Source organism: Acomys russatus, chromosome 29, assembly GCF_903995435.1.
Source record: "Acomys russatus chromosome 29, mAcoRus1.1, whole genome shotgun sequence".
Lineage (NCBI taxonomy): Eukaryota > Metazoa > Chordata > Mammalia > Rodentia > Muridae > Acomys > Acomys russatus.
In genome coordinates, this window is record NC_067165.1 from 35358922 (window position 1) to 35384456 (window position 25535).

A 25535-nucleotide genomic window follows, 5' to 3' on the forward strand; every position below is an offset into this window, starting at 1 on the left:
TTCTTTCCCTCTGAGCTGGAGGGGATGGGTCCGGAAAGGGGAATTTATTGAATAAAAGAATGAGCAAGCCAAACATGGAAAGCAGGAATTGACAATTTGCGAGGCGCTGGGAGGGCGGGGCTAGGCTTGACGGACGGGCAGCAGGCCCACTCCAAGAGGAGTCCGGCGGACAGCCACCCCTCCCCCACGCCACGCCACGCCCACCAGCTGCAGCTTAAGGCCCCGGGGTAGTGCAGCTGCGGGCGCAGGCGCAGCGGCAGGCTCACCTGTAGCAGCAGGTGCTCCTTCCTGGGAGCAGCGCAGACGACAGCCGGCTCTACCGGAAAAAGATGCGGGAGCGGACCGTGAGGCTGCTGTATGGGAGCCGCGTAGAGGCGGTGTACGTGCTGGGCACGCAGCTCTGGACAGATGTCTACAGGTGAGTCGGCGACTCACCTACCCTTCACAAACCCTGAGAACCAGGACCAGGTCAGCCTGGCTGCAGTATCCCCGTTGTCCCTCAATTTGAGATTCTCCGAAATCCAGAGAACGCCCAGAAAAGTCGTAATGCTCAGGCCAGAGTCCATTTCCAAGCAACTGTGAACTCCTCCAAGGCACGCAGACACAGCTCTAGTCGCAGCCTCCTCTTCACTCCTTTCTGAGACTGCTCCCTTTTACCCTAGCTTTACCACGCCTGGTTTCTGCAGCCCTTCTCGCTGGGTGACCTCACATGGGCTATCTGTAACACACCCCTTTCACTTCCCCCAGCCCCTTCTCACTCACCCCAGCCCGGCCTCCTCCACCAGTAGACTTACTACTTACCCCTAGCAAGCAGAAACACCCGGAGATGTGCTGGGGACTGGCTTGCTCAAAGGGATCTGCCCAGGTGGAATGTGGCCTGGGACTTATCCGATTTCACCCTCCTCCCGGGGGCTGCTGGTGGTTGCCTGTCCCCAGGCACTGGCTGTGAGCTGTGTCCCTAAATGCCTTTACTGACTTCACCCTGAGAGGGGTCACTTTCCACCCACTGAGGCCCTGGGAGCCAGGACCTGTTTGTTCATCCCGATCTTCTTTGTCCACACACTTGATCGGAGTTTGGGGTACCTGAGACAGCAGAGTGAAGGAATGGTGCTGTCAGTGTCCTGTGCCCCCAAGGGAATGGGTAGAGGGTAGTGTGGGACCTGGGAAAGGCTTTGGGGAGTGGGGGTGGTGTGAACAGCCTGCAAGACCACACTGAGATCCAATATGCAGTTCTCTGCTCCAAGGATTCTAAATGTTCTTCATTGCTGGGGGGGGGGGGCGTCATGCTGGAACCAAGGGTATGTGGTTTTCTGAGGTGAGACCTTGTGCTTAGTGACCTGGGCTGGTGTGTCTTCTTTGTAACTTGTTCCCAGATCATTCTGACACAAAAGCGCCCAACTCTCCCAAGGCTTCTGGGGCTCCCCTGGGTGTGTCCCTCGTGCTCTCCTCAGCCCCTCTCCAGTGCCTTCCCAACAGGCCCAGCCACGTCTACAGGAGGCACTGGCCTTGCTGCTCCCAGCAAGCCTGCGACTGGGCCCCCTCTCTGCTCCTTTTCCCCTAGGCCTCAGCTCTGGTTTCCACTTTACCTGGGCCAGGACCTTGGTGGACCTGCATGTAGACCCCAAATGAGGACTGGATGGGTCCCAAGGATTGTAACACAGGGGTAGAGTGTGGGCTAGGCGCCAGTGGCCTCAGAGCATGCCCATCTCTCCCCACCTTCCAGCTCTGAATTGGGGACTGCCAAGGGGTAAAGCTAGGATCCAGGGCGCTCAGTCCCTAAGCCACAGCTGTCGCCATGCCTCTCTGCTTGCCGGGGCACCGTGGGTACTGTCTGAAAGGCTAGCATGCTGCCTCTGCTGGGGGGCTAGGGAGCAAAGTGGGGGGGTCCATGCCTTGCCCTTGCCTCACCCTAGCAGAGAGAGACCCAGCCTGGTGGGGGACAAGAGGGCAGGCGTCCCCTCTTGCTGTTCTTCACAGCGTCAATCTTAGCCAGGACTGAGAGTCCCCTAGCACCCAGAGACAGCACAGCCTAGACCATAAGGAGTCTACATTTCCAGATATGTTAGCAGAGTTGGAGGTGCACACCTGTGTCCCTGCACCCAAGAAGCTGAAGCCAGAGGGGACCGTAAGCCCAAGGCTCATTTAGACTACATAGCAAGTTCCGGGTTAGCCTGGGCTACATAGCCTGACCCTGTCTCAATCTTCCCCCAACTGTACCTTAAAAGAAGGAAAACAGCCTTGGGAGGCAGACAGGAGGATCTCTGTGTGTTCAAGGACAGTCTGATCTTTATAGCGAGATCCAGGACAGCCTGAGACTACACAGGGAGAGCCTGTCTCCCACCCCACCCGACTCCCAAAAAAAAACTAATAAAAGGATTTTTTTTTTTTTGAAAGTTATGGCTGGAAGCTGGGTGTGGTGGTGCATGCCTTTGATTCCAGCACTTGGGAAGTAGGGGCAGTTATGGATCTCTGTGAGTTCGAGGTTAGCATAGTCTACGTGGCAACTTCCAGGCCGGTCAGAACTGCATAGTAAGACCCTGTCTCAAAACAACATCAAGAAAAGTCGGGGCTGGAGAAATGGCTCTGAGGGAAAAGAGTTGCTTTGTAAGCATAAGGATTCTTTTGAGTCCTCAGGCCCCATGTTTAAAGCCAGGAGTGACTGTGTGCTGCTGCACTCTGCACACCAAAATGCCATCACTGGAATACACGACGGAAAGATAGTTCATGAGAAAGCTGACATTCCTCCCCCTGTGAGACTTTGTTACCCTCAGGGTTCATCTGAAATGGGGTACTGGTCACTCTACAAGGGCCCCATGGTCATCTTTGCTGGTGGCCACTGTCCTGGACAGCACATGTCTGGAACAGAGACCCAAAACCTCTCTGGGTAATTCTTTGTTCCACACAGTGTAGCATGATGCGGTATCCCTGCCTCAGTTTACCCAACGTCAGTATCAGTCTCTCTCCCACACAATATGACAACCAAAAATGCCTCCAGTCAATGCCAGCTGACCCAGAGAAGGAAAGTCATAGTCAGCTGAGCTCATGTGTCAGGCAGAAAGGAGCCTCCTCTAGCGGGACATGGCCAGTATCTGTGGGGACAAGTCTCCTCGGGCGGACAGGAGCAGGATGGGTCAGTGACAACTTAATATTAGGAAACGATGCACTGCCCCCTTTCATTCTGCATGAGACCTGGAAGATGCTTGTTTGTTTGTTTGTTTGTTTGGAGACAGGGTTTCTCTGAGTAGCCTTGGCTGTCCTTGACTCACTTTGTAGACCAGGCTGGCCTTGAACTCAGAGATCCACCTGCCTCTGCCTGCTGAGTGCTGGGCCTGAAGGCGTGCACCACCATGCCCTGCTCTAGAAGATGCTCTTTGAGCATCCTGATTTGCAGATGAAGAAAAGGGGGCTCAGAAAGAGGAAGCCATTTGCCTGGTGACAACCAGGACCTAGGTGTAAGTCCTGCAGCCTGGAGTCCATGCTTCCTCCTCTACTCCACCCCAGGTGACCCCTGGCCACCCTCCCCTGGATGGAAGCTCCTCGCCCCCTGACATATTACTGCCCCCACCCAACCATCTACTTCTTATCAAGTCCTCCCTGGCTGAGACACAGATCCTGGCTCTGGACACCAAGGGATGCTGGCACACACACACACCCCTGCCAGGATCTCTGAGTAGACTCCACAGAGCAAGAGCTGTGGGTAGTGCACCCAGTTGTGTAAGAAGGGAAGTGGGGACCCCTTGTTCGTTCATCTGGTCACAAAGGTGAATGAGCAAGCCCCACTCCCCTGATAAGGGCCCAGGGTGAGATTAAAAGTCTTCCTCCCAGACCTTGTGGTCCTGGTAGGAACTGCCCTGCCAGGCTAATGCCGGTCCCTACCATCTCTCATGTGGGGTGTTGTGGTCTCTGAGTGGAAGCTGCTTTGAGGAACTTAGAAGCTCTTGGCACAGTAGGAAGAGACAATTTTTTGTTTGTTTGTTTTATTTTGTTTTACCTTTTAAAGATCTTAACCTCAGGCTGGAGAGATGACTCTGGGTGGGACCTGAGTTCAAATGCTGGCACGCACAGAAAACTACTGTCACCCCGGTGCGGAGGGGGCACAGGTGGGAGGCTCCCTGAGACTGGCTGGCTAGCAGCCTAGCCCCAAGGTCAGTAAGAGACCCTGACTCAAAGAAATAAAGCAGGGCTTACGCCTTTGATCCCAGCACTTGGAAGGCAGAGGCAGGTGGATCTCGATGAGTTCTGAGCCAGTCTGATCTACAGAGTGAGTTCTAAGACAGCCAGGGCCACATATGAGACTTTGTCTCAGAGAGAGAGAGAGAGAGAGAGAGAGAGAAAGCTCTCTGGTCTCTGAGTATACACATATAAGCACATGTGCCATATACATATGTATACACACAACCACACATGAGAACGAGAGAGTGCCATTATTTGCTTAATATTACTCCCTAACGTTTATTGAACACCCAGCGGCCTTCCTAACATGTATGTGCTCACTCATTTCATATGCATTTGATAATTTGCATACATTCAGCCCTCATAGCTACTTCATGAGATAGGTGCTGTTAGCGCCCCTTTTACTCTCGAGGAACCTAAAGTCAGACCACACGGCTGAGGAGTGGTGGAGGAGCAGAGCCCAGGCTGCTGACTGCATTTCCAGCCTTCCTTCCTCCCTCTCCCCCCTCCCTCCAATCTTCCTGAGACTCATACTTTGGGCATGGCTCCTCCCTGTTCCCCTACAGATCATTCTGGGCTCTGGGTGAGTGAGTGAGTGCTCCATTGATGGTTGCAGACTGCCTAGCATGGGATGGAGCTGCCCACCTCCAACCTCAATAGGCAGGCCCCGCTGGATGGGCCTATGGAAGGTCAAGGGTATGTGGTGTGGCAGAGCTTGGCAGAACAGCAACGCCTGCTGCCGAGAGAGTGACGAAGGAAGACATCAGGCCAGGTCCCGTGGCCCCATAAATTAGAACAACACCCAGAGCCTTGGGCCCAGGACAAGAGGCGCTGCCAGGAGCTGCTTAGGATTCAGATTTCAGGCTGGTGCCCAGGGATGGGAGGGCTAAGAAAGGACCTGGTGCCCCGTGTACCTTCATGTAGTGGGTGGGGGGGGGGCAGTCTCTGAGGCTCTTCCTTGCTGACCACAGGTTTGGAAGGATGACATAGTCGCAGGGGCTCACGCCTCCAAAGACCAGTGGTTTGAGGCGACCCTCCCCTCTCCTGCTCACCCATAGGCATGCTGCACCCTGGGCCCAGGGGCTTGACAGGCCCATGCTCACTCATCTCAGTCAGTCAGTCACCCAAAAGTCGAGGACAGAGAGCCACCCTCGACTGTCCCCTCTCTGGGCACCAGACTCTTACCTGCAAATAAGTGTGTGGGGTGGGAGGAGGGTCTTGAGCTCCCCAGGATCTTCTCTGGGTCCTTATCTACAAGACCGTGATGATGATGCCAACCTGTGGGCTCTCCCAGGCCTAGAGCTCGCATAGTTCACTCACACCCCGCCGTGAGGGTCCTGAGACTTCTTTGAAGCAGAGTCTGTTTGTTTGTTTGTTTTTCAAACAGGGTTTCTCTGTGTTAGCCTTAGCTGTCCTGGACTGGCTTTGTAGACCAGGCTGGCCTAGAACTCACAGAGATCCACCTGCCTCTGCCTCTGCTGGGGTTAAAGGCGTGTGCCACCACGCCCAGCCAGAGTCGTTTTATATGGCTCTTGCTGTTCTCATCGGTGAGGTGGGATGGATCAGGCCGTTCTCATGGGGTTGTGTATGGACTGAGAGCCCCGTGGCTTGCAATGGTCAATTCTCCAGAATTCTCACTGTGAGTTGGACTCTGGGTTTAATATAGTATCACCCATCACCAGGAACCACAGGTACTGCCCTCAAAGTGTTCATGAGACTCATGAGAGAGACCCCGCTGCACACCGAGTAGCATTCGGAGCCCTGGCTAAGGGAGGGAGAATGGTTCTGGCTGATGGGTCAGGGAAGCCTTCTTGAAAGAGGTGGCAACTGAGCTGGATCTTATCAGACAGGTAATGGTTCAGGACACAATGGAATTGGTAAGTCCGGTGGGAACAAACCCACCTGACAGGAAAGTGAGGCCTATGGAAACAGTAAAAGAGTTATTTCAATAGCCTGGAGTATAAAGCTGAGAGACAGTGAAACTGGGGCTTTGAAGGCTTTGCTCAGAGGCTGGGTGTTGTTCTATAGGTGGGAGAGGGTCCTGGAAGGCTTCTGAGAAAGGGAATCACCAGAGGCTAGACTGTTTCTTCCCTGTAGAGGGGCCTTGGGCCACTAGAGGCACTGCACCCTGTGAGAGAGGCTGCAGGGGATGGGGGTGGGGGGTACCAGGTGAAGAAGGAGGCCAGCTATACACACATGCCAAGATTTGCCTCAACCAACTGTGCCTAGGCCCAGGGTCAGCCCTCAGGACACTGGCCACCACCATAGTGAGCATCTGGTGTGAGGCCTGGACTGAGATCTCCCTCCCTCCACTCATCTCTGTCCCTGTGAGCGGTCCCCAGGCTGGCACCTACAACTCCCCCTATCCAACTCCTCCAAAGGCCCGAGGGCAGGATGTCACACCCTGGCTGCCAGGAGCTGGGGTCACTCCAAGGATGAACCCCGCCTGGTGTTAATGAGGCCCAAACCAGATGGACACACTGACAGCCAGGGGCCAGCAAAGAAGAGGCACATCACACTCTCGAGTGTGGGCCTCCTCAGCCTCCTCAGCCCTGCCAGGCTATGCCGGAGACCTTCCCCCACTGTCTGAGACAAGATCAGACAGGCTGGGTGGCTCCTCAGAGGCCACACAGCATTTGAGAAACTGGGCACAGGTCTGCCTAGCCACTTCTCTCCGTTTCCATGGCCACCATCCAGTTCCGAGCCACCAACAACACTCGCAGCAGCTACCATCACGGGCTTGCTTATTAGCTGCCCCCAGCACTTCCATTATTTTCTTCTGAAATCTCTCCTTGCTTGCAAGCCCTTGCCTGCAAACCTATCCCCACAATCATGACTGCCTCTTCCCCCTATATGCATGCTTGCGCGCACGCACGCGCGCACACACACACACACACACACACACACACACACACACACACACATCTCAATGATGTCAGGCCTCCTGGTCCCACAGCATCAAGGCAGCTCAGAATTTGGAAGAAATCTTCTTGAGACAAAAGTGTGCCGCTCTGTAGCTGAGGCGGAGTTTCTGGTCCACAGGCTTAACTGATTCTTCTGAGAGGAAAGTTTAGGCTCTTAGCTCAAATGTTGCTTTCTCAGAGACTCTGTCTCAGAACCCCTGACATCATGTACCCCATATTTTCAGAATCCAAGACTTTTACATGTTAGGCAGGCACACTACTATCGAGCTGCATCCCCCCACATGGCAACTCATCTCTCTCGATTGCAGTCATCACAGTTAATTGCATCATACACGAAGTCTTTCTCTCTCGCTAGAATATAAGATCTGTGGGCCAAGAGATAGTGTTATCTTTTTAGCCAGTCTTTCCTCAGCAACCAGAACTCTCCCTGGTACTTAATAAGCGCTCAGCAGATGTGTGTTGAGTAAATAAATGGCTGTGTGAGCAAGCCCTCCTCCTCCAGCCCCATCTCCAGCAATTTGTTTGTTTGCTTGGTTCGTTGGTTGGTTTGGTTTCTCGAGACAGGCTTTCTCTATGTAGCTTTGGCTGTCCTGGAACCTACTCTATAGACCAGGCTGGCTTCCAACTCACAGAGACCCACCTGCCTCTGCCTCCCAAGTGGGATTAAAGTGCCACCACCAGGCTCAGCAGATGTTTTTACTCACTGTGTGCCTGGACTAGGCCAGGGCTGACACAAAAATAAGGAAGAAGATGCCGCCTGCTGTGACAAAATAAACACAGGCGTACACCCACTCATTGGGAGGAGGGCATGTAGCAGGCGGAGAATCAGGAAACAGCGGTCCAGTATTAGAGATAACAAGGCACCATGGGAGGCTGGGGAGACGGCTTGGAGTGTAAAGTGTCTGTGTGCAAGCAGGAGGACCCGATCTCCAGCACCAGCGTAAAAGCCAGGTGAGGAGCATAGGTCTGTAACCCCAGCACTGGGGGATGGAGACAAGTGGGTCCCCCAAATGGTCAGCTCTAAGTTCAGTGAGAGACCCTGTCTCCAAAACTAAGGTGGCAAGCTGGACACGGTGGCACATGCCTGTAATCCCAGCACTCAGGGAGGCAGAGGCAGATGGAGCTCTGTGAATTTGATGCCAGCCTGGTCTACAAAGCAAGTAAGGACAGCCAAGGCTACACAGAGGAGCCATGTCTCCAAAATTCAAAAAAACAAAAAACAAACAAACAAACAAAAAAACACCCCCCCCCCAAAAAAACTAAAACAACAATTAAAAAAAAAAACTACACACACTCTAAATTAATGAATATGTAAAATATGTTTTGATACTAGCTAGAAAAGCCAGTCAGGAAGCATCCATTTATTGTCACTCCTGGATGCTGGGACACAGTGCAGACATGGGTCGTAGACTGGCCTCCTGCCTCATGCATGCTCTCAGTAGACTCTTTCCAGCAAGCTATGGGGTCATAGCCACCCCACCCCATTCCTTTCCCTCTCTCAATACTGTCCCACAGCCTCTAGGGACCCCAGGCCATCTGTAGCCCCAGGCACTCAGGTTTCTGCAGGGGATTCTAACAGGATCTTCCTGGGGGAGGAGGCAGCCAACAGGATCCACATGGCACAATGGTGCCTTTGTAGCCTCTGCCAGGGCTCCAAGAATAGCTGTTTGCTCAGCCTCAGGCAGGGCTGTGGGAGGCCTGGAGCCCGAGAGCTCTGATGTGGTCCTTGTGTTAACCCACTAGATGCTTTTTCAGCTTCTCACAGGCTCCGAGGGATGGAGGGATGGAAGCAGGCACACTAGGGACTTAGGGGTCTTGAAGGATCAGGTGTGGTTTGGAAAGCACCATCATCTCAGAAGAGCCATGTGCTCTTGATGTAAAAGTCAGGTGAAATGGACTCAGTTCAAGGAGAGGAGGGGGCTCTAGCACCCTCCACTTGATTTCAGCCAAAAGACTAAGAATGGATTGCTTGCCAGGCGGTGGTGGTGCATACCTTTAATCCCAGCACTTGAGAGGTAGAGCCAGGTCAGCTTGGTCTACAGAGCAAGTTCTAGGATAACCAGGGCAATGACAACAACAACAACAACCTGTCTCAAAAAAACAAACAAACAAATGGATTGCCTGGAATCCACCACAGACCCCCAGCCACCACCATGGCCCATGCCAGGCTAGAGCTACGAGACCACAGTGCTGAAGGTGACATCAATATTTCTCAAACTGTGGCCCCAGTAGTTTCTAGAATGTACATTCTTAGGGCCCAGCAGTCTCTGTTGGACAAGGCGTCTAAGCCGCCACTGCTGCTGCTCCCGCTGCAGCTACATTTGAGAGTCACAAGCTTCAACCTCTTGTCCATCACCAGCCACCCCAGTCTCGCCTGGCCCTGACAGCTAGCAGCCTCTCAGGGTATAGGACCCCTAAGTCTGGAGATGAGGAGCCCTGAAGATTTAAGTCTGACCATGGCAGCACAAGCTTGTGATCCCAGCATCTCTAGCAGAGGTACAAGTGTTGGAGCAGGTTCAAGGCCAGCCTGGTCTACATAATGAATGTCAGGCCAGGCAAAACTATGTATAGAGACCCTGTGTCCAAAAGCAAAATAATAATGATGATGAAGAAGAAGAAGAGGAGGAGGAGGAGAAATGAATGAAAGAAAAGAAAAATGCCCTGAAATTTTAAACAGTGCCTGTGTTTCTGAGATTCCTGGACCTTGAGGTGCTGCCCCCAAGAGCGGGGCCTGCATTGTCATCATCTCAAATCCCACACAGATCCTTCCAGAGTCCCCTGACCCACTGTGGTTCTTAGGAGCCTTCAAACCTGGGTTTACAGACACTGCTAACACTGGCACCTCTATCCCCTGGCTGTCCTGGCACCTGCTGCCATGTGCTCATTCTTTTGTTTTCTCTGGCACTTCTAGAAAGGCCACCGTTCATATTTGATTGGAACCCATGATGCCCCATCTCCTTAAGGTCTCCAGGCACCACCTTGTTAGAGTTAGACTGTCAGCATATAAATTCAGAGGAATGCAAATCTTAGTGCCTGGCAGCCAGAGCAAGCCAGTGCCCTCCCCTGCCCCGAGTCTTGGTGAGTTCTCACAATTCCCCAACAATTTCCCCTTCAGCAGAAAGCCATGCATGAGCGCCCAGTAGAGCTGTCCCTCTCCCCTACAGGGCCTGGTTCCAGACTCCATCCTACTAAGTTCCCAGTGACCCTAGGCAGGAGGTGAGGTTCCAGGCTCAGCTCTACCTTTGGAGCAAAACCATCCTTCTGCCAATGCTTGTCGCTCACTCTGTAGAGCCCGGTGCTCCCAAAGCTGGTCACCCATCTACAGTAAGAATTCAAGGCCTAAAATGGGGGTGTGGCTCAGTTGGTAAATTGCTTGCCTAGCATGCCCAAGGCTCTGTGTTCTGGCCCCAGCATGGCATAAGCTAGGCACGATGACACAGGCCTATAATTCAGCCTGTGGAAGTGGGTACAGGAGAATCAGAAGTTTAAGGCTGGCCAGGTATGGTGGCACGCACCTTTAATCCCAGCACTGGGGAGGCAGAGGCAGGTGGATAGCTGTGATTTTGAGGCCATCCTGGTCTACAAAGTGAGTCTAGGACAACCAAGGCTACACAGAGAAACCCTGTCTCAAAAAAAAAGAGGTTTAAGGCCATCTTCACCTACATAGCAAATTTGAAGGCAGCCTGAGCTACAAGAGACCATGTTTCAGTAATAAATATATATTATTTTTATATATGAAATATGTAAATACACACACATATATATGTATATAAATCAGAGCCTAAGTCAAGTGTGGTACTACATGCCTAAAAATCCCAGCACTGGAGAGGCTGGAGGTAGAAAGATGGTGACTTTGGGGCCAGCCTGCTAGCATGAAAATATTCTGTCTAAACAGGAAAAAAAAGGTCCATTCCTAAGGCTGTAGGTATGGTTGAGTGGCAGAATACTTGTGTAGTCTGTGTGGGTTCAGTCTCTAACACAACAGAGAGAGAGAGAGAGAGACAGAGACAGACAGGCAGACAGACAGACACAGACAGAGGCACAGAGACAAGGAGCTTTTGGGTCCCTGGCCTCCAACACAGCAGGTACAAGATTGGCCCAGGACTCTGTGTCCTTCACAATCTCCTGCCACCAGCCTGTCACAGCAGCACAGCTGGGTCTGCCTGGGTCCCCCAGACCACACAGCCTGAGAGGCCTACCCATCTGGAACTCTTTTCGGAAGCCCCCAGCCCAGGCTCCCTCTCACCTTCTGTCCCTTTCTTCCTACAGTGCAGCCCCTGCAGGGGCCAAAACCTTCAGCCTGAAGCACTCGGAGGGTGTGAAGGTGGAGGTGGTACATGATGGAGAAGCAGAGGAAGTGACCACCAATGACAAGCAGCGCTGGGCCCTGTCCCCCAGCACCACATTGCGGCTCAGCATGGCTCAGGCCAGCACAGAGGCCAGCAGCGACAAGGTACCATGGCCAGGAAGACAGGACCCAGGACTAAGGGAGCACAAGGCCATACAGGAGTCTTGGGGGACCACACTAGCCTGAGCCATAGAAACAACGGAAGCTATGGAGTCCTTTCCAGTCCCAGGCAGTGGGGGGGAGGGGGAGAGTGTCAGGTATAGAGCCGCAAACCTGTAACGCCAGCACTTAAGTGGTGGCGGCAGGAGGATCAAGGGTTCAAGGCCCCCTTTGGCCAGCATGAGGTGTATGAGGCCCTTCTCAAGAAATGGAAACTAGGAGCCAGAAAGATAGCTCAGTGGTTAGGAACACAATCTGTTCCTCCAAAGGACCTTGGTTCAATTCCCAGCACCCACGTGGTGACTCAAAACCCTCTGTAATTCTACTTCCAGGGGGATCTGACACCCTCTTCTGGTCTCCAAAGGTACCAGACATTCACTTGGTACATAGACATACATGCAGGCAAAACCCCATACACATAAAATAATTGTTTAAGTGAAAACTAGTGCTGGGAACATAGCTCAGAAGCTGTGTATCTAGCATATGTGAAGCCATGAATTCCATTCCTAGGACAGAAAGAGGAAGGGAGGGAGGGAAAGAGGGAAGGAGGGAAAGAGGGAGGGAGGGAGGAAAGAAGGAAGACTCAGAGAACTGAAGGACACATAAGCTGAAGCAGGAGGATTGCTGCAAGCTTGAGACCAGCCTCAGCTTCTTAGTGCCAGGCTAGCTAGAGCTACGTGGGAAGAGTGTTTGAAAGTGCACACATGCAAAGAAAAGCCAGGACTTGGGGTACACACTTGTAATCTCAGCACTTAGGAGGCAGAGGCAGGAGCATCACTGCTGTGTTGAAGCTAGCTAGCCTGAGATAAATGGCAAGGCCTGTTTTGTTTTTTTTTTTTTAAGATTTATTTATTTATTATTGTGTATCCAGTGTTCTGCTTGCATGTACTCCTGCAAGCCAGAAGAAGGCGCCATATCACATTACAGATGGTTGTGAGCAACCATGTGGTTGCTGGGAATTGAACTCAGGACCTTTAGGAAGAGCAGGCGGCGCTCTTAACCACTGATCCATCTCTGTTTTTTCTTTTTTCTTTCTTTTTTTTTTTTTTTTTTTTTTGGTTCCTTTTTTTTGTTTTGTTTCGTTTTGTTTTTTGAGACAGGGTCTCTCTGTGTAGCCTTGGGTGTCCTAGACTCCCTTTGTAGACCAGGCTGGCCTCAAACTCACAGCGGTCTGCCTGCCTCTGTCTCCCAAGTGCTGGGATTAAAGGCATGTGCCACCATGCCTGGCTTGTTTTTTTTTTCTTTAAAAAAAAAAAAAACAAAAACAAAAAAAAAACTTCTCAGACCCATAGAATAGCTGGAGACTATATATCCATAGCAACCCAGACCTCATGGCCTATAAAGTGGGGTGCTGAGCAATCAGAGGTATAATGGTTTCCCAAGTGACATAGACAAGCCCCACCTGGGCTCCCTCATGCATATTACCTAAGTCTGTTGCAGTGTTCACACCAGGCACCATCCACGTGAACAAGTCTGTGGGGCTTAGCTGGAGCTAGGCACACAGCATAGTGGGCGTCGAACCCAGGAAACAGAGGATGTGCGGGGGCACGGGTCAGGTGGAGGTGAGGAGCTCCTTGTCTGGTTGGAGTATCTGTGAGAAGCATCTCAGCAGCCCAGGGGTGCTTCCTGGAGGAGGGGTTCAGAAAGGACTGATAGGCTGGGAGGTAGGGGGTTATTCCTGGTTTTTTGTTTGTCTTGTTTGGTTTGACCTCTGCCCTTCTCTCTTATCCCTATGTGTGCATCTCACCAAGGTCACCGTCAACTACTATGACGAGGAGGGCGGTGCCCCCGTTGACCAGGCTGGGCTCTTCCTCACAGCCATCGGTGAGTTGGTACAGGGGTTTGGGTGTCTTCACTTTGGGGGACCTGGAAAAAAAATGCTCTGGACAGGTTTCAGTGTGGCAGGCTAGCTCCTGGAGCCACTTGCAAGTAAACCAAGTAATGCAAGCTTTGGAGCAGAACACGTGTACCCTGGGACTTTTATTCAGGGAAGAGGGACTCCTATAGAGGAGGTATGCCTCAGAGTCTCTCTATCACAGGCCCTGTGGGCTGCAAGGAGAAAAAGAAAAGCTCAAATCCTGTGTCCACTCCCCCCCCCCACCCCACCAAAGGTATACTCTGTGGCCAGGAGACTCACTCTGGAAGCCTCTGCTTTCCCTGACAGTCCTCACAGCCATCCCACCCCCAACCTGGGGGTCCTTAACTCCTCTGGTCCAGGCTCTTCATTTGCTCCACAAAGGATGGAGTGGCCCAGAGAGGTTAGGAAACCCAATCACAGTCACACAGCAGCAGTGTGGCAGATCGAGTACCAAACTGGAGACAATTCCCTCACTTCTTACCCTGCACAGCTCTGCCCTGGGTGTGAGGGACATAGTAGGCTGGGCAGAGCCTAGGGATGTGGCCTTCTGAGCACTCAGTCCCTGATGCAGATGAGATTTCGTTTTGTTCTCTGTTAATGATGTTTTCAAGCTAGAAGGAATCCAGAGGTTCATACTGTCCACTCAGCTGTGACAGGAACCACCATCCTAACAGTCTCCCCCTGGCTCACCGTACACCAAGCTGTTCTAGGGACTAGGCTGGGTGCTTTGATGAGAAGGAAAAGGAAAAGAAAGAGAAGGCAGATAAACACGGAACATTTCCCAAGCACCTACAGTATGCCGTGTTCCAGACCTACGTGTCTACCCACCAAGATGCCAATCTATCCTTTCAGCTATTCCAAGGAGTGACACTAATACTATATCCATTAAGCAGATGAAATTGAGGCTCATAAAGGCCAAAACAAAGATGCCTGGGTTACACCTAGAAATGGTTGCTAGGGTACCAAGTCACATCAATTGTCTCATTCTCAGTGGGTCGAGAAGCCTCCCCCTAAAAGCAGTTACTTCTCTGAGAGACCCTCCTTCCTCCTCAGCCTCCTGCGGCCCTTCAAGGCTGCAGGACTCTCTCTTCTCAGCTAATCTCCCCAGGGGGGAGGGGGCCCTTAGGATGATGGGGGGGTTGGGGGGCTTGAGAGTTGCAGCCTGACTCCCCAGTGTGTAAGCCCTGGCTTGTGACAGAGCAGTGCAAACACACAGCCCTGCCTGTCTCAGATGTCCGGGGGGGGGGGGGGGGCAGGAAACCTGATCCCACAGAGTGAGGGATGCCTGAGAAGAAAGGCACAGGGGTCGGGGTAGGGCGCAGAGACCTGTCAAAGAAAGTGACTAGGTCCATGGGACATCCCTTGGCCCTTCCAAAGAAAATGAAGAGGATGAAAGCTTTTCTATACGAGAGGGAGAAGCAACATTGATGAGATAGTTTGTCTCATTTTCACCGTCATTTTCACACTGAAAAGCAGCGGGTTGCAGGGGGCAGGGGCAGATGTGCAAGGTGGCCCAGCAGATAAATCCTGATGACCTGACTTGGAGCCCTAGAACTCATGGTGGGAGGAGAGAACCAGCGCCCAAAGGTTGTCCTCTGACCTCTCCACACATGCTCCGCCCCCAGTAATAAGAAACAATTTTTTTTTTTTTTTTTTTAGAGCACAAAAGGCTGGGCGTGGTGGCACATCAGTAATCTCAGAACTTGGGTACAGGAGGATCATGATTTCAAGGGCAGCCTTGGTTGCATGGCAAATTCAAGGCCAGCCTGGGCTACATAAGACCCTATCTCAAAATATATGTGTAAATGAATAACATTTTAAAAGAAGAATGGGCGGGGGAGGGGCTTGTGCTGGAGAGATGGCTCAGTGGTTAGGAGCACTGACTGCTCTTCCAGAGAACCCGGGTTCAATTCCCAGCACCCAGCACCCACATGATCGCTCACAAGTGTCTGTAACTCCAGCTCCAAGTGATCTGACACACTCAGACATATACGCAGGCAAAACACCAATGCATATGAAATATAAATAAATAAATCATTTTTTAAAAAGCAGAAAAGGAAGCCAGGCTGGAGACACATGCCTGTTATCCCACCTGCTCGGAGGCTAAGGCAGGACACAAGATCCCAGTGCCTGTCTAAGCTAAGAAGAGAGTTCAAGGCTTGCTGAGAAGGGCTAAGGAAACCCCATCTCAAAAGGAGGAGGCTCTGAGACATAGCTCAGGTGGTACACCACTTCCCCAGGCTGGGCATCCTCTCCGAACCAAAGGCAGCCATTCACATTGTGAAACCAGGCTGTATGAAATGTCACTTTGGCCCACCCTGTGGTCTGTGACCCACCTGACCTTCTCCTCCCCCTGGCATCTCCACTCTGAGGCAGGGACACCCTGAAGGTCCCTAAACATTAGGCCTGGCCCCACAGAAGCCCTTTTGAGTGCATGTCACTGGAATGCCCCAAGCCCACATTGACCAGCAAGAGCCCTGGCCTCAGGACAGGCAGGAACTAGCTGTGGCTTTACCTCCTCTGTCCACCTCATGGTGATCTCGCACCAGCTCCATCACCCCCAGCCTCAGTTTCTCCATTTGCAAAAGGGGGTTTTGCTGGGCATTCTAACATGGTGCTTCCAAGGACTCAGGTGCAACAGGTGCTGAGCGGAGGCCCCTCTTCCCCCTTCCTCTTCCTCTCTGCCCGAAGGGACTTGATCCTGGAATACGAGAGCAAACCAGGGAGCCCTTGGCCACATCTCTGTGTCTGACCCTGCTGTGTGGCCCTGGCAAATAGACCATCCTCTGTGAACTCCACTTTTCCCTAGCTATAGACTTTTCTGAGGAAAGGGGGAAGGTAGGAGAGAGCAGTCATCCTTCCTGCTGGGGTCCTGGCAGAGCGGCGAGGACACATCCTGAAGCCCCAGTACTTTTGTCCCCTTTGCACCTTGGATAAATGTTCCACGTGCCCTGAGCTTCCCCCAGGCCCAGGATTGGAGCTGTCAGCGTCCAGGGCATGATGTCATTTCTCTCCCAGTCCCCAGAGCCCTTCTTCACACTGCATCCTAAGGTCCCAGGACAAGTCAGAAGGCCAGGCCAGCACAGTCACAGTCCTCAGGGCTGGCAGCTGGCCCAAATGCAGCCACAGCTCCCACATCTAGGTTCATGGGGCAATGGCCTCAAACTCAATCCTAGTGACATTTCCCGTGAATCTGCCCCCATACCCCGGCTCCCAGCGCCACCTGACACCTTGGGGCTATTCTGGGTAGGTGAGGCAGGACCAGGGGCCTCTGGGAAATGTCTGGAGTCCAGAGGCTGTGAAACAGGTGTGTTCCCCTCCCTATGGGGAGGGCAGAGCTCAGAAGGGCTGGTCCAGACTCTCTTTCTTGGCCTATAGACAGTGGCCCCATTAGGACCTTGGAGAAGGTCCAGGGAATGGCTGGTAGCTGAGGAGGCCAGAAGACAGTGGAGACGTAAGTTGACTGTGGGGACAGTGATAGGTCCTAAGAGAGTTGAGAGGTACTGTGGAAAATGAAGAGGAGGCGGCCAAGAGTGAGACTGTGAAAATGCAAACTTCATAATGGGGAGGTGGCAGCTCCTTTGGAGTAGTAAATCAGATGACAGGCTGGATGTGGTGCCACACGCCTTTAATGCCAGCACTCAGGAGGCAGGGGCAGGTGGATCTCTGTGAATTCGAGGCCAGGCTGGTCTATACAGTGAGTTCCAGGACAGCCAGAGCTACAAAGTGAGACCCACCATAAAAACCTGAGCATTCTTTTGTGCTCTATAAATGAAGTCACAGGGCTACCATGTGAAGATATGGCCAATGACTTTCAAGGAAGCAAATGTTGGGACTTTAAAGGCAAGCTTAGCTTTTGGACACTGTCCAGGTATGACGTCAGCCCGTGCCAGCCAGGGGTCAACTGGATCAACGGGGAAGGTAGCGCAGAACAGCTGTCTGGAGTCAGAGGCTCCCGTAGGAGGTAGGAAGACCACCCTGCGTTCTGAGAACTCGGTATTTAGGGGTGTGGCCTCCCTGCTCAGTGGCCTCAGATTCCTGGTTTGCGTGGCAGTGTGGGAGAACAGGCCTGGAGAGTGCCAGCTGCCACAGGGCTGGCAGAGCACTGTGTTCATGGAGTGAGGTGGGGCAGGCTGCAAAGTTGGTGAAGCTGAGAGCCAATGTCAACGCTGTCCCTGCACCTCAGCCTCTCACTGCGGTTAGAGGGCCTCCCCTCTGCCAGCCCAGCTTCGGTCATTAGCCACGTAGATGGCTCAGAGCCCTGAGCTTGCTCCTTTCTGAAATGTGTGTGATTGTATTCTCTCCAGGGCCATAGGCTCCCAGAGAAGTCTGCTGTGTATCGGTCACCCTGTGCCAAGTTGCAGCAGCCACTCCAGTGGGGTACCTTGTACAATCGTCCACAGTGGGATGCCCTGTGGCACGGGCTTATGGCAGGTCCAGGAGGGTAGAACCCTAGAAGGTGCCTCTTCCCTGGACCTCGTGGCCTTCCCGTCTCCTGCACCCACAAAAGCCACAGTGGGGTCAGTGAGAATTGAACTGTGGACTAAGGAGGCACCTGAATCTGACTCTGGACCCCATTGGACTTATCCTCCCTGTATCAGGACCCTCCCTCCCACCCAAAAGGGACTGACTGGGCCGGACAACAGCATGTCTCTTGCTGAGTGTGCTCCCATCACCTCCCTGGCAATACCCCACGCTCCTCCCACAGCCATTAACTCGGTGCCGTTTTGCCTCCCCAGACTGCTAGGCAACAGCTCAAAGCATGAGGGACGTCACTGGCATCTTGCAGGTTGCCACCAGGGATGCCCCTAAACACCCTACACCCAGAGCAGCCCCACACATGGAGTCACACGGCTCGGAAAGTCAGACGTGCAACTGCTGCCACCAGAACCCCGTGCTGCAGATGAGGGACTAGGAGCTGACAGAGGTCGTGCAAGCTGCCCAGAGTCACACAGCTCATAACCAGAGAACCGGAGTTCCAACCTATGACCATCTCCTGTTGAACTTTCTCTGCCCCACTGGCTCCACATAGCCTCTCTGTAAGAGGTTCTGAGGTGCTGAAGGTCTCTTCCCCAATATAAAAGGTCAGCAGGGTCCCTGTCTTAGGTCACCTATCTGGAGCTGTCATCACAGGCTCTCTTAACTGGACAGGACAGGAGACATGATTTCTCAATAAAAGTAAAATGAGGAAAGAGAGAGAACTGCAGAAACAGAAACACAGACAGTCAGACAGGCATGTGTGTACATAGATGCTCCCGAGACAGGCCAGAAGAGGAAATTGGAAATATCATGGACTCTGGTTCTGCTGATGCCACCTTGTGACCTTAGGCATGTGACCTGAGCCTCCCACCTCAAACCAGGGTTTGCAGGAACCTGCCCACTTTTAAAGTTATTTGTGGCCTCCTCAGGGTTCTCCCGAGGTGGTAGTGTGGAAAGAAGGGCTGGAAGATCATGACCTCAGCGAGGCCATCTCTTTCCAGCAACCAAGCGAACTGGGGAGCTGCTCCGCTTCCCACCAGGCTCCCCGAGCCTCACCACACCAGCTGGCTGGCTCTGCCACTCACATTTGCCTCTCATCTGCAGAGATCTCACTGGACGTGGATGCAGACCGGGATGGAGAGGTGGAGAGGAACAATCCTAAGAAGGTTAGCTGGCCTTGAGGGCAGGCACTGCGCTGACCCTAACATGGGGGACTTCCAGGGCACTGCAGAGACCGCACAGGACATCCAGCCAGAGCCATCCATCAGAGAGGCCAGCTACCATTTCACAGGGCAGGAGGCTGAGGCTCAGAGCAGCCTGTAGATACAGCACAGCAGGGATGGGCCACAAGCCAGCCAGGCTCTCTGTAGGAGGCTGGGAGAGGTCATCTCAGTGACCAGTGACTCAGTGACCAGTGTCATCTCAGTGCTCAGGAGGTGTGTCGAAGGTTTGTGGCCAACCTGAGCAGATCCTGTCTTCTTTAAAAAATAAAATAAACTGAGGCAGGGACAGGACATTCTCCACAGTTAAGTGGAGAGTGGGGACTAACTTTCACACAAACTGTGGTGCCACATATTTAGCCAGGTCCCCTTGATGGGGATACCCGATGGCACTCAGAGGAAGGATAGCAGACTACCAAGAGGAGACTTGATACCCTATGAGCATGTACAGAGGGAGGAGGTCCCCCTCAGTCACAGTCACAGGGAAGGGGAGTGGGGTGAAAGCAGGAGGCAGGGAGGAATGGGAGGATGCACAGGAGAGGATAGCAATTTGAGATGTAATATGAATGAATGATCTTATTTTTCAATTAAAAAATGAGTTAAAAAAAAGTTATAGCAACAGAAAAAAAAAATGAGGCACAACTGGGTGTGGTGGCGCACACCTTTAATCCCAGCACTTGGGAGGCAGAGGCAGGTGGATCAGTGTGAGTTTGAAGCCAGCCTAGTCTACAGAGCGAGTCCAGGACAGCCAAGGCTACACAGAGAAACTCTGTCTCGAAAAACCAAAAAAACAAAAAACTGAGGTGCTTTATAGCGAGAGCTCTTTAAAACCGATTGTAGGCCTTGGCAGTCCTCAGGAGGCTGAGAGTGTAGCTCAGTTGACAGAGCGCCTGCCTTGAATGCAGGAAACGCTGGGTCTGCTCCCCGGCATCGATCCCAGGGCTGAGGAATCAGGGTAACATCATTCATCCCTTAGCGAGAATTTCCATACCTGGACCAGCGAAGAGAGTGTTCACAGTGTCTTTGCCCACCCTATGGGTACCTTTTGTATTAGCCAGTAGTGGTGGTGCATGCCAGGAATCCCAGATCTCAGGAGGTAGAGGAAGGAGGATCAGAGTTCAAGGCCATCCTCTGCTAGATGGAGAGTCAGAGGCCAGCCTGAGCTACGTGAGACCCTGTCTCGGGACAACAAATTTATCGTTTATATTCTAGCACCAGTTCAGGCCCAGAGAACAACAAAAGCCTAGAGAGACCAAAGTTCAAGGAAAAAGGATGTGGGTGACTACACTGTCACCGTCATATGACCTCGGTGCTCTTGAAAAACCATAGAAAGCAAGGACAATGTACTGAGCAGGGCAGGTGTCCCAAGATCGGAAAGGCTCCTTCATGGAGGGCCGGGTCCACTGAGTCTAAGCGGAGTGGTGGTGTTGACTGGGAAGGAGGCACCAGCAGGGCAAAGGCCTGGGAGTTCCTGGGGTGCAGAAGGACATTCCTGCGGGTAGAGCAGAGTGGGTGGAAGCGGCCATGGGGCTCTCCAGCCTCACTTCCGTGAGAATCCAGGCTTTATGTGATCAACAGCGAGGGCTTCCAGCAGAGAGGCGATACGACCGACCGAGCTGGAGAGTCTGCTCTGGGCACTGTAGCAGGACAGGAAACAGAGCAAGGTGCCGGCCCCTTTGGGAGCACCCAGAGCGTGCCTGGAATCAGTCACCTCAAGCCTGACCTAGAATGTCAGTTCCTGCCACCGGCTCTGCCAGGCATGGCGGCCTCACACCAGAGCTGAGGCCCACACACCCTGTTCAGCCTTCCTGTCTCTCTGTACTCTTAAACTTAGGTGATCGCATGGGTCCTTTCTGGGCACTGAATTTGGGAACCAAGCCTTCCAGGTCCCAGCTGCTGTCCCAGTGTATAGAAACTATTCCTTACCAAGCCTGTCCCTCAGTATCCCTCAGAGGGTGTGCTGGATGGAACCAGGGACAGCACTGACCTGTGTCTCTACTATTGCAGGCATCCTGGACCTGGGGTCCTGAGGGCCAGGGGGCCATCCTGCTGGTTAACTGTGACCGCGACACACCCTGGTTGCCCAAGGAGGACTGTACTGATGAAAAGGTCTACAGCAAGCAAGGTGCCAGCAGGGCCACACTGGGGGACAGTGGGAACATGGTGTCCTGCCCCGGGCAGGGCAGGGGGTAATGCAGGAGTATACTTGGGCTTACAGGGGATGACAGCTCAAATGTTCAGTGCTGAAAATACATGCCTGTAAATACCGTTCAGGTGCACCTTTATATGCATGGGTAGAGAAAAGCTTGGAGGGGCCAGCAAGATGGCTCAGTGGGTTAGGCGCTTGCAACGAAGCCAAATGACTTGAGTTCACTTTCTGGTACACACATGATAAAGAGAGAACAGACTCCCACAAGCTGTTTTCTGACCTACACACACACACACACACACACACACACACACACACACACACACACACACACACACACACACACAGTGGTGGCATGCAGACAGACAGATACACATAGAAAGAAAGAAAGATAGAAAGAAAGAAAGAAAGAGCGAGGCAGTGGGGGCGCACACCTTTAATCCCAGCACTCAGGAAGCAGAGGCCGATGGATCTCTGTAAGTTCGAGGCCAGCCTGGTCTACAAAGTGAGTCCAGGGCAGCCAAGGCTACACAGAGAAGCCCTGTTGTGAAAAACAAAAACAAAAACAAAAAAAGGAAGGAAGGAAGGAAGCAGGCAGATCTCTGTGAGTTGCAGACCAGGACCAGCCTGGTCTACATATGAGGGGTGGGGCGGGGCAGGGAGACAAGAAAAAGGAAAATTCCCAAAGGGTTGGCCAGTTCTCCCTGGTGCTGGAGATAAGTACCTTTCCTTTAGGTTTCTTAGTAGTTGCAACAATGCATGCATGATGGAGGGGGCCTTGTGCTGCTGGGAAGAATAAAAGCAGTGGTAAGACCAGCACCCATAGGCCCTCCTGGTAACCTCCTCTATTGACCCCCAGATCTCCAGGACATGTCTCAGATGATCCTGCGGACCAAAGGCCCTGACCGCCTGCCCGCCGGGTACGAAATAGTCCTCTACATTTCCATGGCTGACTCGGACAAAGTGGGCGTGTTCTACGTGGAGAGTGAGTGATTACCTTCCCCTCCCCTGCCTTCGAGGCCACTGCCCTTCTCTCTGCCCAGGTGCCAGGGCCTATGGAGCCCATGGGGTGACTCACAGATTCACATCTCTCCTCCCCTGAGGAGATCCAATGCTCCCTTCCAGTGGCCAGGGGACGAAGGGCCTTTGAAGTCAGGGTCCTGTTACCTTCATGATACCTGAGGCCAGATAGGCACTTTCTCCAGACAGTGTCTGGCATTTCTGATTTTCAAAAGTTCTTGGAGATGCCGTGGCTGCCTTCGTTCCTTCTGGTGGTGACAGGGTGTCCTGGGTGTCACTATGTAAGAACCATAGTCTACGTTGAAGCTATTCATCTAATATTCTTGGGTTGTAAAGCACCCTGGGTGCCAATGCAGTAATCGTAGCTGTCCCCTCACCCCCACTGCCCTGGAGGAGCTGCCTCTGGGTGGGGGAAGATTTGTCAGAAGAAAAGAACCAGATCGGGTCCTAGAGAATGTTACTGCAGAGGCTGCACTGGCTAGGTGGTCCAGAGAGGCCTCTCTGGGGAGTGAGTGACACTTGAGATGAGACCGAAAGGAAACACCAAGAAGAAGCTGGCGAGGGGCAAGCTAAGCAGAGGCCCAGTGTACAGGCGGCTTGAAAGCTGCAACATGTTAGTGCTTCAGAGACCAGAAAGACCAGGCTAAGAGGGTGTGCTGGGAGAGTAGAGGTCAGCCAGCTAAGCAGGGAGGCTCAGAGTGAAGATAGGATTTTTGTGGAGAGCCACCTCCGGGGTTTTGTTTTTGTTTGTTGAGACAGTGTCCCATGGCCTCTAGCTCCGTATAGAGAGAGAGGAGGATGACCTTTTCTTTCTGACCCTCTTACATCCACCTCCCAAGTGCCGGGCTCACAGCCACACCTACCATCATGCCCTGGCTCCCATAGTGTAGTGCTAGAATCGACCCCAGGGCCTGGCACATACTGGGCAAGCACTATACAATCAGGCCACATCCCCAGCCCCCAGAGTGTTTGGGGCAGAAGCGTTAAGATCTTCCGCCTGTGTGAGGCTTCCTTTGTAAAGCGCCTTGCAGTTTTGTCGAGCAAGTGGAACCTGCTGTCAAGGCCAGAGCCTTGAGCCTCACCCCAAACCCCTTCTGGACAGACCCATTCACACCAGGCAGTCACTCCATAGGGCCCTCACCCCAAGGAGTGACTTAGTTGGAGTACTAGTGCGCAGATACTCTGCTGATTCTAGTCTGGGCTCTGACCTCTGGTTGGAATGTCCCGAGTCAGGCTGGCTCCGCTGCCCCAGGGAGCTGAGAAGTTGATGTTTACAGTCTAGGCCAGAGTTGCCATGCAGCAGAAGGGGACCAGGAGGACCCAGCCTGGACTTTGACTCAGCCTTGGCATTGACCTGTGGCTAATCGGGTCATCCCGGGATTCTCTAAATGCGTCTTTGCTTTGCTAACAGGAGTATATACTCAGGGCTGGCTCCATTTGCACCTCTCTCCTTTGCTCGCACCTCTCTCCTTTGCGATGGGTCCTTGAGCAGGCGAGAAAGAGCACCTGCTCTGAATGGTCAGAGGGTGTCCCCCTGGATGTCCTGCAGGGAGGGTGGCTGCTGGCTCAGGGACCGCTCCCCTTGTTAGTTTCCCTCTAGATGTGGGCTCCTGGTATCCTAATTGCTTTTCCTGCTCCCATGATAAAATGCTCTGGCAAAGACATTTAGAAGACAAAGGGCTTATGCCACCTCACGGCTCCAGGTCACCATCCACCGCCGGGGCAGGGAAGCCGCAGCAGCAGCTGCTCAGCTCCGTCTTATTTTCATCCTGTCCGGGGTCCAGCCCATGATGTGGTGCCATCCACGTTAGCTCGCCCCAGTTTCTTTCACAGGCATCATCACAGGCCAACCTGACCTAGGCAGTTCCTCCTTGAGAATTCTTATCCCAACTGAGTCTGCATTCCGTCAAATAGATAATCAGCCAGGGGAATACTACCCTGAGTCACCAAGGCCCAGCAAAGGGGACAGCAGATTTTAATCTTTGGTCCAGTATCCTTTTCTTCCATGTGAGCATATGGGGACTTTTGCCAGTCTGAGTACCCTGTGTGTAATGTGTCATGTTACTTCAGTGTCGTGACCTGTGGCCCTGAGACAGACAGTCCAGGAGGTAGGCTCTGGGATCCCTGAGGGCCTCCTCTGTGCTGTGGCATGGAGAGCAGCACTGGGGTCCCCACTGTCATACCCCTGAAAGCAGCTGGCCGATGGAAAGCTCTCTGTGAAACCGTACCTATCGCAGTGGTTGGAATTATGCAAACTGGAGGTTATTATGATCAGGGTGGAATGAAATCTCCAGTGCTCCTTGGAAGACCTAGAGACTTGCTCCTCCAGTCTGAGGTCTCCCCAGAACCCCAAATGCCAGAGATTTACCTTCTACAAGGACACAGTAACCAACTTGTCCCCATTTGTCCAACACCTCCCTGGTTTTTTAGCACTGGACATCTGTCACGCCAAGACACCCTTCCATCACAGGCAAGCTGAGACAGACGGTCACACTATCTGTCTCCTTGTAACTGGAAAGGTTGTGGCAGATCAGACCACGTGCTGGTCAGCCAGGGCAGATGACTGAGGCTCAGGAGAGGCCAGGGGTGGCTGGCAGGTCCAGCACATGGCTGGGGGCCACTCAATAGAAGCATTGTGGCGAGAACAGTCAGCCATGCCGGGGGTGGCAGGAGCTGCATCAAGTTAGGGACCGTGAACAGCAATGGAGGCTCTTTGAAACAAGGGCTGCGTTGTTCCTGCCTGAGATTCAATCTGCCTGGCGCTGGCACAAACTGCCAGAAAGCAGCTGAATAGAGATGCTTTGTAAATCACAGGGTATAGGCTGCATGAGGAAGAAAAAGTTGGCAGCTGCCAGCCGCTGTGCAGAATGAATCCTCCCACCAGACCCACCTCCCTCTGCCATAGCCCCTCTGTCCCTGGCCCCATGAGCACCTAGAGAAAAGTTGATAACTTCGGCTCCTGCAAGATCAGGGTGGCTTCTGTGTATGTTTGATTTTACTCCCATGAGCACAGCTGACGTGCAGCCTGTGTCATGTGGACGTTGGGGTAGGAGAGAGTCACCATACACACGCATCCAACCAGCTCTGAGCATGGACAGGGCTTTAGGGCACCTGTTGGCGTTTTGGGTGAGAAGGATGTCACTTTCTGTGCTGGGCTGTGATAGGGCGCTTGGGACCTTTGGGATCAGGGTGTGTGCATCTTAGT

At 52.9% G+C, this 25535-nt stretch overlaps 1 protein-coding gene across 1 annotated transcript in view; it reads left to right on the forward strand.

Moving 5' to 3' along the window:
- Window positions 1–277: 277 nt before the first annotated feature.
- Padi2 (peptidyl arginine deiminase 2) overlaps window positions 278–25535 on the forward strand; it is a 41650-nt gene continuing 16392 nt past the window's right edge. The window contains exons 1-6 of the mRNA XM_051171569.1: window positions 278–418; window positions 11367–11550; window positions 13356–13428; window positions 19046–19107; window positions 21169–21286; window positions 22170–22295. Coding sequence (XP_051027526.1) covers window positions 330–418; window positions 11367–11550; window positions 13356–13428; window positions 19046–19107; window positions 21169–21286; window positions 22170–22295 — 652 coding nt within the window. The 5' untranslated portion in view covers window positions 278–329. The remainder of the gene's footprint in view (window positions 419–11366; window positions 11551–13355; window positions 13429–19045; window positions 19108–21168; window positions 21287–22169; window positions 22296–25535) is intronic.